The 12,542-nt window shown below is 38.2% G+C and overlaps 1 protein-coding gene across 1 annotated transcript in view; it reads right to left on the bottom strand.

Moving 5' to 3' along the window:
• kif5c (kinesin family member 5C) overlaps positions 1–12,542 on the bottom strand; it is a 168,327-nt gene that overhangs the window by 89,702 nt on the left and 66,083 nt on the right. Inside the window, 1 exon segment of the mRNA XM_028806530.2 lies at positions 8,897–8,970. Within this exon segment, the coding sequence (XP_028662363.1) occupies positions 8,897–8,970 (74 nt within the window).

Raw genomic sequence — 12,542 nt, 5'->3', positions numbered from 1 at the left:
ACTGGTGGAAGATATTTTTAAACAATAAGCCATATTATACCATACACCTGTTTAAAACAGCAAGAACCTAAAGCTACCAATCATGATATTTCCTTGTCAGTAACTTCCAGTTTTCAAGGTTGTAGGAACAAACATTTGCTATGTCAGTTTCCATTGCCTGATAAAAAATATATTTAACCACACACATCTACACCCAGACAGTTTAGCTAAAGTGGCCTATTTTGTACAGTAAATGGAAATCTCTGCAAGGTAATGGAAAAGCATTTATTTCAGTTTACTTTCTGTATTTATCATTTTTACTTTTTTTTTTTTTTTTAAATCAGACCTTCTAGAAAGATGCAATATTTATTTTTTATGTCTTATTTTATAATAGTCATAAAACAAATAACATTAGAGGATCTTAAAGGAATAAATAAATTAGCAATCTGCACTTAACTATACAGAAAAAATGTGAGATTTAATCCGACTTCTTACCTAGTGTGTGATACAAATTTTACATTCATCTTTTGTTTTGGTAAGATTAGGTAACCATGTAACAAAACAGGGCATCAAAAATATTGCGCTTCCCATAAGGGCACAGATCATCAGGAGACTATATACTTTACTCAATGTACACCTTTTTTTGACTTGAAAATTAAAAATTAATAATTACAAATAGTATATCTAAAAACAGAGCATTTTAATAATATACGCATACATTTATAATAGCTGCAGTTAGTTTGCAAATTAGCTGTTGGCTTCTTTGTTATATGCACTTCAATTGTAATTGCCTGGTTGGTTAAGGAAAAAAATTAAGTACTTAATTTTTTTTTTTAACCAGGAAGTGAATCAGAATAAAGTCAAACTTTAATTTGTAGAAGAAATGGTACTTGTATATTAAATGGACAGCAGTTCCTACCTATTATAGTGTGGGGCTCTGTGGGGGAGGCGCCCGGTTGCTTAATTTTTGGAGTTTCAATTATTAGACTGACCTACCCCAACCACAAATACTAAGCTTAAAGTTAGTGGGGGTGAAGCATAGTTGCCTATAGGTCCCTAATGTTAATGTCCCGTTTGGGTGCCTAATGTTAAAAATGAAAATCTGTTTTGTGTCACGATAATAGAAAAGGGTACTAGATGTCCATGCCGTCCATTTAGTACACAAGTAGTGAAGATTTCCATTTAAACAGTTGGCTTTTTGTTGGGGTTTGTTTGCTTTGGAGGGTGGTAATACTGCATATAGTTCACAGCTGCGGTTTCATTTATGAAACTTTACAAAAAATGTCGTTGAAAATGTACACCGTAAAACAGAAAAAAAAAAGATTTATATAATCTGGCAAACACACATTTCTATGCAATTTACCTTTACAAATCACAGTCATCTTGTAAAAGCGCACACCTGAACATGCCTCAAACTCCACCTGGTTGCCGCTCTGAAACAACCATACATTAACTATGCTAATGAACATCATACATATGCAACAACAATGCTGCAGAACTTCACTGACTGGAAAAGAAGCCTCCCAACTAACGCATCAAGACATCAGCACCAGCATTCAAGAGTATCTGGCTGTGCTCCGCAACTGACCACACAAGATTATGGGGAGCCTTATAGAGCCTCATCCTTGAGTTCTGGGGGTCAGGAAAAAGTGCCAAACGCCAGCATCTGAGTAGGTAGCAGCTACCACCTGGCATATGTCATGGCATGTTTGAATAGTACAGGCCACAGGAAACACTGAAAATTCAGCAAGTTACCTAATCAGCCAACCAGCCATCACATAAAGTACCATCACATCTGCAAAGCTACTTTGTCTCAAAATAAATGAATCACAAGTTGACCCAGGACAGTGAGGCAAGACATTTGTCAGTCTTATCTTGGCATCACAGATGGCTTGTGCGTTAATGGAATGTAACTGCTTGCAGTTAACAAAAGTACGCTGCTATGCTAACAACAAGCCATGGATCACAAGTGACATCAAGGGCCTTTTGAACCAGAAGAAAAGGGCTTTTAAAGGCGGTGATCACCATGAGCTCAAGCGCGTGCAGAAGGAACTCCGAGTCCAGCTCAGGGCGGCGAAGGAGCAGTACAGGAGAAAGCTGGAGCAGAAGTTGCAGAATAACAGCATGAAGGAAGTGTGGGATGGGATGAAGATCATCACTGGCTGCAGCTCGAAGTGGGGTACCACCATCGAGAGAGACGTGAAGAGAGCAAACCAAATGAACAACTTCTTTAACAGGTTTGACCACCCTAACCCACTCTCACTCTCACCTCGGAGTACAGCACCCTCCACACATCCTTCTGCTGATACCAGCATAGGAAAGACATCCCCACCCATAATTACAACAGCGCAAGTGAGCAGAGAGCTGAGGAGACTTCGTGCCAGCAAAGCAGCGGGTCCAGATGGAGTATCGCCACGACTGCTGAAGGTCTGTGCATCGGAGCTGGGGGGTCCTCTACAGCGCATCTTCAACCTGAGCCTGGAACAGGGGAGAGTCCCGAGGCTTTGGAAAACATCTTGTATCACCCCAGTCCCAAAGATATCACGTCCGAGTGAGCTGAATGACTTTCGGCCTGTTGCTCTGACATCACATGTGATGAAGACCATGGAGAGGCTGCTGCTTCACCACCTTAGGCCACAGGTTCAACACGCCCTTGACCCTCTGCAGTTTGCATATCAGGAGAAGGTGGGAGCAGAGGATGCCATCATCTATATGCTACACCGATCCCTCTCTCACTTGGACAGAGGTAGTGGTGCTGTAAGAATTATGTTTCTAGACTTCTCTAGCGCCTTCAACACAATCCAACCTCTGCTCCTTAGGGATAAGCTGACAGAGATGGGATTAGATTCATACCTGGTGGCATGGATCGTGGACTATCTTAAAGACAGACCTCAGTATGTGCGTCTTGGGAACTGCACGTCTGACATTGTGGTCAGCAACACAGGAGCGCCACAGGGGGCTGTACTTTCTCCGGTCCTGTTCAGCCTATATACATCGGACTTCCAATACAACTCGGAGTCCTGCCATGTGCAAAAGTTCGCTGATGACACTGCTATCGTGGGCTGCATCAGGAATGGGCTGGAGGAGGAGTATAGGGACCTAATCAATGACTTTGTTAAATGGTGCGACTCAAACCACCTACAACTGAACACCAGCAAAACCAAAGAGCTGGTGGTGGATTTTAGGAGGCCCAGACCCCTCATAGACCCAGTGATCATCAAAGGTGACTGTGTGCAGATGGTGCAGACCTATAAATATCTGGGAGTGCAGCTGGATGATAAATTAGACTGGACTGCCAATACTGATGCTTTGTGCAAGAAAGGACAGAGCCGGTTATACTACCTTAGAAGGCTGGCGTCCTTCAACATCTGCAATAAGATGCTGCAGATGTTCTATCAGACAGTTGTGGCGAGCGCCCTCTTCTACGCGGTGGTGTGCTGGGGAGGCAGCATTAAGAGGAAAGACGCCTCACGTCTGGACAAACTGGTGAGGAAGGCAAGCTCTATTGTTGGCATGGAGCTGGACAGTTTAACATCTGTGGCAGAGCGAAGGGCACTCAGCAGGCTCCTATCAATTATGGAGAATCCACTGCATCCACTTAATAGTATCATCTCCAGACAGAAGAGCAGCTTCAGCGACAGACTGCTGTCACTGTCCTGCTCCACTGACAGATTGAGGAGATCGTTTCTCCCCCAAACTATGCGACTCTTTAATTCCACCCGGGGGGGGTAAACGTTAACATTCAACATTATACATAGTTATTGTCTGTTTTTCACCTGCATTATTATCATTCTTTAATTTAATATTATTTATTGTATCAGTATGCTGCTGCTAAAGAATGTGAATTTCCCATTGGGATTAATAAAGTATCTATCTATCTATCTATCTATCTATCTATCTATCTATCTATCTATCTATCTATCTATTCTCACACGGTGCCCTTATTACAATATGAGTGCAGTAAACTGCTCCTGTCATGTTAGGAGAACTAAACGCTATGCAAGTTGCCTTTTTATGCTGGCAAAAACATGTTCCTTAAGAAAACTCAATGTAGTGCCCCACCACTTGGTTAAGGCTTGTACCATAGCAGGCACAGTGAAGCTTGGTCCTGAGACGTGACAACAGGTAGCCGCTCTAAACTGAGAAAAACCCAAAAGAGTTCTTCAGTGCAAATATGCAGCATTCACCCATTTAAAGGGGAACTAAAATAGAGTCTATACATCTTACGCAGTACTTTCAAGGTGGAATATGTTTGTCACATTAATTCATAGTCTAATAACAACTCGTTGATATGAGTTATTATATGCACAAGTTGTAATTTAGCTGGTTGGGCAGCATTTCCCTATTTGATAAAGGGTCATTTACCAGTTTCTTCAAAATGTTGCATATGGATGGGTCAGAGCTGCGGTAAATATTCTCATGGTCACCTATCATGTTTTCTTTATCAATCCTAACATTTGCATGGAATGCTGCGTAAGCACAGTTCAAGCCTCTATTTGTGCATTAACTAGTTTTATAAATCTGACCCCAGGTATGTTAAAATTGTGATGCTTTTAAAAAATACAATCCAGTATTATCTAAACTTTTCTCATTGGGTGTTTTCACAATTAAATGTAAGTATATGCATTCTGATCATCAAGAATATAACAGTCATCTCACTTCTAAAAGTGTTAGAGCTCATAAGCAATTCATTACAAGCTGCTTCAGGCAAATTATTAAACATTTATTTTAATATGCTATAGATATTCAGTGTGACTGTGCATTGTCTAATAGGAAGAGACACTGATTTTTTTTTTTTTTAGTTCACTATTCTGGTTTTTATTCCAGTTGGTTATTAGAAAGTAGCACTGGTCTATCACAGTTCCAGTGACTTTGATAAGATTCCTAGCACATCCCCTCTCAGTACACAGCCCCCATCTGCCTCATGTTCTTTTGGTATTCTGCTTTATTCCCATATTACAAAGATGATTCACTTTGATAAACTGACCAGGCCTGAGTGGGTGTGATTGTGGGTGTGTGTGGTCACTGCAGGGAATGGACTTCCATTCGGGGCTGGTTGCTGCCTTAAGCCTGATGCTGTTGTGAATGGTTTCACCTCAGTGATACCCTACAGTGGAACAGGTGTGTGGACCTTTTAATTGATCATTTAATGTACCTTAAATAAATACAGAAAGCAAGTTAACATGTTAATAAATTTATTTAGAGTAGAGTCACATTTTTAGAAAGGGCTGCACTTTAAGTTTCAAAAGTTGTTGCTTTTTCATATTTTACATTCATATTTTCATTCATCTATACTGACTTTTTTTTCACAGTGACAACATTAAATGGGCCCATGTGGAGCATTACACATCGACTGTGTGAGCATCTGATTTCAGCCAAGACCAGTCACTTCATTTCAGCAAGACAATATTTTTCCTACAAAGGCACTTGGCTCGATTTATAGTATACAATTCTAAGAAGATCAGTATGGCTTATTTGTAGAAGTATGTTGCTCTTGTGCAGTACATACAGTATTTGCTCTTCAAATCTAAGTATATGCTAGGTTTCTGCAGAATAACTGTCCAGTAACCTATTCATTCTACTCATCAGTTAAGAAAATACAGTATGGCATTACATTAAACTCCTTGCGATTCATTGGTATAATACCTTATTCTTCTTCTTCTTCAAAAAAATATTTAATAAAACTTTAATTAGAAGACTTTTCTCTGAAATAATTCCTTTAACAATTTACAAGGGCCAAGGCACTGTTATTCAACCAATTTAAATGGCCTCAGATTTTCTTTATGGTTTGAAAGTCCTCTCATCTTTTTCACTCGGCTGTACAAAGGGAAACATCAGAAAAGCTTTTAAAAATAGCAATAAAAGATCCCAATGTGGAGTCTTTGGTTATCCACCTGTGCAAGTCAAATGTTTGTACTCGGAACAGCCTCGCTAAAGAGGAGCTCAGGGGCTGAAATTAAACGGGGAGCACAGTAAAATTTTCACTCCAATCTTTGGACAAAGATAAAATATACCTTCATTCCTGTATATCAGAAACCAGCAATTATTCATGAATATGACACACAAATTAGAATATTAAACATGAATTATAAAAGGGATTTTAGTAAAGCACACAGTTTTCAACATCTGTGCAAGCGTTATTTTCTTCTTCAAGGTATCAGCAGAATATATTCATTCAAACTATTTAGTTACACCAAAAAAAATAAACAGCACACACTGGGAACAAAATACTTTTACACAGATCAACAAGCCACCATTGTTTACTTTAAGGAAATCTTGTCACTTAAATGCAGTGACAGTTACATTGAGGCCATAAGGTGATTCTTTGATTCTCCTCCTATCTTAGTTTTTTGTCAAAACTCTTGAGCTTTTTAAAATGAAGGCAACATATTTTCCTGGCAGTATACAGTGCATCCGGAAAGTATTCACAGCGCATCACTTTGTCCACATTTTGTTATGTTACAGCCTTATTCCAAAATGGATTAAATTCATTTTTTTCCTCAGAATTCTACACACAACACCCCATAATGACAACGTGAAAAAAGTTTACTTGAGATTTTTGCAAATTTATTAAAACTAAAAAAATTGAGAAATCCCATGTCCATAAGTATTCACAGCCTTTGCCGTGAAGCTCGAAATTGAGCTCAGGTGCATCCTGTTTCCCCTGATCATCCTTGAGATGTTTCTGCAGCTTAATTGGAGTCCACCTGTGGTAAATTCAGTTGACTGGACATGATTTGGAAAGGCACACACCTGTCTATATAAGGTCCCACAGTTGACAGTTCATGTCAGAGCACAAACCAAGCATGAAGTCAAAGGAATTGTCTATAGACCTCCGAGACGGGATTGTCTCGAGGCACAAATCTGGGGAAGGTTACAGAAAAATTTCTGCTGCTTTGAAGGTCCCAATGAGCACAGTGGCCTCCATCATCTGTAAGTGGAAGAAGTTCGAAACCACCAAGACTCTTCCTAGAGATGGCCAGCCATCTAAACTGAGCGATCGAGGGAGAAGGGCCTTAGTCAGGGAGGTGACCAAGAATCCGATGGTCACTCTGTCAGAGGTCCTCTGTGGAGAGAGGAGAACCTTCCTGAAGGACAACCATCTCTGCAGCAATCCACCAATCAGGCCTGTATGGTAGAGTGGACAGATGGAAGCCACTCCTTAGTAAAAGGCACATGGCAGCCCGCCTGGAGTTTGCCAAACGGCACCTGAAGGACTCTCAGACCATGAGAAAGAAAATTCTCTGGTCTGATGAGACAAAGATTGAACTCTTTGGTGTGAATGCCAGGCGTCACGTTTGGAGGAAACCTGGCACCATCCCTACAGTGAAGCATGGTGGTGGCAGCATCATGCTGTGGGGATGTTTTTCAGCGGCAGGGACTGGAAGACTAGTCTGGATAAAGGGAAAGATGATTGCAGCAATGTACAGAGACATCCTGGATGAAAACCTGCTCCAGACAACTCTTGACCTCAGACTGGGGCGACGGTTCATCTTTCAGCAGGACAACGACCCTAAGCACACAGCCAAGATATCAAAGGAGTGGCTTCAGGACAACTCTGTGAATGTCCTTGAGTGGCCCAGCCAGAGCCCAGACTTGAATCCGATTGAACATCTCTAGAGAGATCTTAAAATGGCTGTGCACCGATGCTTCCCATCCAACCTGATGGAGCTTGAGAGGTGCTGCAAAGAGGAATGGGCGAAACTGGCCAAGGATAGGTGTGCCAAGCTTGTGGCATCATATTCAAAAAGACTTGAGGCTGGAATTGCTGCCAAAGGTGCATCGGCAAAGTATTGAGCAAAGGCTGTGAATACTTATGGACATGGGATTTCTCAGTTTTTTTATTTTTAATAAATTTGCAAAAACCTCAAGTAAACTTTTTTCACGTTGTCATTATGGGGTGTTGTGTGCAGAATTCTGAGGGAAAAAATGAATTGAATCCATTTTGGAATAAGGCTGTAACATAACAAAATGTGGAAAAAGTGATGCGCTGTGAATACTTTCCGGATGCACTGTATGCATGCAGTGTCTGAAAGAAGCACAACAGCAAACACTTGTACAGCTCTTGCTGTATTTTGGCATGCTATACTCTTTCTTTACGTTAAACTTTGTGTAAATAGCAAAGCAGCATTCACACTGACTGATTTTTGGCCACATAAAGCCTGAAGAAGTGAATTCCAAATCTTGCAATGGCTCATCAAAATTTATCTTATAAATGTATAAAAATATTCTGTGAGGACTATTAAAGAAACACATAATATTATATATGATAAATTAATTACTAAATTAAAATACAAAAAGGATAAAAAAAGCTGCAGTTGCCCTAGCATTACCTTAGCACTTATTCTGGTAATTTTAGCAACTGTAATAATATATGCTCAAAAGGCTAACATGTGGACAAAGCTGAACACAAAACAAAGTCAACATACAGTAGCTTACACTGTACCTTATAAAGAAAAATAAAAAATTGTACTCACACAATGTTTCATTGCCCATAAACACCCAGAGAATAAAGGTCAAGTAGCAGAAAAGCTTGTTACAATTAAATTCTAAAAATGAGTGAAAACACACATTCATAAAAACAGCTTGTCTAAGTAACAATAGAGAGTTTTGGTGATTTTAATTTCAAATTTAACTAGAAATAATCCATCGGAAATTTAGGAATAATTGTTATCATTAGTGTACTAACTTGATTACACGCATCTTGCTTTGAGATAATTATGTCCTCCTGCTTTCAGTTATTCTCATTATATTGCTTGGATAATAAGTGACTCAATTTGTACCTAAGAAATATAAAAATACCTTCATCAGGAACCTTCATTTCTTGACAATGTTCTTCTGTTTTGTTTCAAAAACTTAGTATGGGCCTAAAAAAATTGGTGACATCATACTGAAGACAAGACAAGGTGTAACTCACCTCCATAGTGTGTGTTTTACCAGAGGAAGTCTGCCCATAAGCAAAAATTGTTCCATTATATCCTCCAAGGACATCTGCAAGGAAGAAAAAGAATCGTTAAAAATGTATTTGTAATTCCTCATGGGAAATCTGAATAAGCAGTGCCAGTGCCGACAAAAACAAAAATGTATATTTATAATACAAGAATACACTGATTCAACAAAGCACAAGTTCTAATTATATAAAGGTGGCTGGCTCATTTTTATGATTTGGATGCTGATGTCAATTCAGTTGACTTCAAATTCTAATTAAAAGTGAATCTGCTCAATCTTTGCTGCATAAATTATGGATATACCCACCAACAATGACTTTTATAAAACCTGCACACTCTGTTGCGACAAGTTTACATAATTTTCACAGAGTCTGGCCTTTCAAAAAAACTGACGACTAAAGCGTCTCCTGCTGTTGTTTAAATACAGCATAAATTACAAGAGGACATTTATAATTAAAATAACAGCTTAAAGGCATATATCACATGACTGAAGATTTGATCTTGCAATGAGAATTTTTTATTCATAATGATGACTTTTTGTAATGTTCTAAAGGTTTGTATACTAATTACATTGCAGAAAAATGAACACTAATTTCACAGATCAGCTCAATATCAGTCAGTTCAGATGTTGTGAAATGGGTAGAACATTAAAACTTTATTAATCTACATTGTACATCAGGTTCTGAAAATGATCAATAAATTGTGACTGTGTATGCGGATAACAGAATAATTTTCTCAAAATGAAGTTTGCAGAAGCAACAGAATATGGCCATTCTAAAGCAAAGCCACTGATGCCTATTTTCAAGTAGAATATGCTTCTTTGTTGGAAAAAAATAAGCATTTTAGTGTGCTACAATATTAAATTTACCAAATTTTAGGATATTTCACCTTTCCCTACTCCCTCATAATGTTATGTTTTATTCCTATATGTGATAATTGCATTATCAAAGACTTAACAATATAAATAACTAATTTGTGTCTCCATTTATACTACTTATTATTCATGTATGATATTTACTATTTATTATTATTATTATTATTATGCATTTGGAAGATAAATGTATCATGACTTAAATGTTTTTTTTTTTTGTTTTTTTTACAACTAGAGAGTGTACAGGCAAGATACATAACTTGCTCAAGGACCCCTAAGTGAGCTAGATCTGGGAATTGAACTTTCAGACTTTGGGTTTAAAGCCCAGTGTGTTAGCCACTACAACACAACTAAGTTTTTCCTCAGAAAGTGTATGTAGATAGCACATTTCGGCAGGTCTGTTAAGAACTGCTGTCCTCATTATAATACATGGAAACTTGAACAAAAATCTGACATTGTACGGTATGTTACATATTTCTAAGTTCCCCTGTTCCTCACATACAGTCTCATGAAACGCTAGTGTCCAATTTAAACTGTACGATACCTATATTATTTCTCTTATTTCTTTGCTATTTCATTTACAATTCAGAATATTATTTATTCATCAGGCCCATTAGTGATCCTTAGAGAAAAGGAAGTCTGAACTGGCCAGAAAACTACCTTTCAGGACCTAAATTACTTCCACCTAGTAAAAAAAATTACATTGTACTCTTTTGATCCCGCTCCAACCTCTGACATTTTTTTTTATATGGTAAAGTGATTATCCACTTCCAGCAGGGTACTCTGCCAAGAAGCAATCATTATACTTGGTCTAGCCATCAATGGGGAATTGCATGCTATTCAAAGCATTCTAAATTGCTGCACAGTCAGAGTCTATTTAAACATTTGCTTCCTACTTTCAGTTTTAAGGAAAATTTTCTGAAGAAAGAGTGAACATACCGAATGGATGGAATTAATAATGGAAAGCTATAATGATGTTGCCCAAAAGACAGGTGCTAGGTTGTGTTGTTTTTTTTTTTTTTATTTAAACTTACAAACTAGTAGAGGTGTAGCAATATGAGCAGACTTATTTGTATTACCTAATATGGGGAAAGGATCCCCGCTTGGACTGAATACATTTGTGGAGTTTTCATCTTAATTTTATCCATCGGTTATTATGCCACAACCATAATCAGTAAACCTACTAATGAATGTGTCCACTTGCTTCTTGAGCTGGGGTGTGGAAAAGCTAGCCTATGTTATTATGGGCTGTGAAGTCGGTAGATAAATCCTCCGACTCCGACTCCTTAGTTTCCGGTATTTCCGACTCCGACTCCTCTGTATTTAATATGCTAATGTATTTTCCATGTTGATTGAAGGAAGGCAACATACACGTCAATTAACCACAGAACTACTGGCTAGGACGCTGGCTGTCTACCATATTGGCCAGTTTAAACAAAAGACAAGAACCCCTGAACTTGTTAAACACATTATATCTGAAATAAAATTAAAACACTTTTTGTAATGTACCATAATCCAGATTACAATATGTGAATGTCAGGTTGTATAATAGCAAGGCTAAACTTCACACTAGTAGTAAGACAACTATGCACTGGGCTTTATTCTTACAACAGAGAAGTACTTAATTATGACTGTTGTTTGTGAAATGGGACATTTGAACTTGCTGTATTTTTTTCATTACAATTTAAATTTATTAGGCGTCAGAGTCGGTACATTTTTGCCGACTTCAACCTCGACTCCAGGTACCGAAAATTGTCTCTGACTCTGACTCCACAGCCCTGGTTAGTAAAAGGTTTGCCTACATACGCTTTACAAAATTTAAGTAATAGGGTTTGCACATTACATGGAAAACAGAAATAAGGATGGCTTATTTTAAAGTAATCATACCAGTTACGCAACAATCAACCCATCATGGGTGAGTTAGTCCCCTGAGCTGCTTGTTTCAATAATTACTTTTTTTCTTAATAAACTTTTCTTCTTCTGGAGTTACACTAAACTTGCAACAGTGGAGTCAGCCTGTTACCAAGATGAGCACATGCTGTTAAAAGCCAGTTCATTAAAGGTAAGGGCTCCTCTTTGAGCTACAACAGCAGCACTGGGGAACCAAATCTGGATGTGGAGGTTCAATTCTCTGCTAAAAGAATTCTGTGATAAAATTTAAAGTCTAATGTACTACTGTCCTCTTAATTATTTTTGAAGAAAAATACAGGCAGTCTTGGCCAGCAAAGTAGTAATCAATAGTGAGTACAGAGGTCAAGCCCAAGCTGCAACATCCCAAGTAATCAATTCAAATCATAAACATCTCCTGTTTGGGATTATTAAAATTTTCAATTAAAACAATAGACAAAGATGTATGAAAAATGTGCTGTATTATGAGCCCAAAAATCAAGGTGCATATAGTATAGAGAGATTTGTACATCATTACACCTCTACAAGCCAGTCAGAAAATTGACTACAAATCCTAATAACAAAATAATTCTTTTCAAATAAGTCACAGTCCATTTTCAAGCATACTTCATCCAGTTAAGAGGTGCTGGCAAAAAGAACAATCAAAATATGGCTAGATTTTAAATCAATAAAATGTAAATGTAATAAGTTCCAACGTGCTGTCTTTCCCAATAGATCATGCTCTACATTCCACTTACGATGTCATGTTAAATGGCTACCACCGCTACTCTATACTGGCGACTACAAAGAATATGTAAAGTAGTGTTAAGACATTGACTCATAAAAACTGAATAGTA

The sequence above is a fragment of the Erpetoichthys calabaricus genome, chromosome 8 (genome assembly GCF_900747795.2).
Source record: "Erpetoichthys calabaricus chromosome 8, fErpCal1.3, whole genome shotgun sequence".
NCBI classification, from domain to species: Eukaryota; Metazoa; Chordata; class Cladistia; order Polypteriformes; family Polypteridae; genus Erpetoichthys; species Erpetoichthys calabaricus.
Note: the sequence above shows the minus strand (reverse complement) of the source record. Positions and strands in the feature narration are given on the sequence as shown.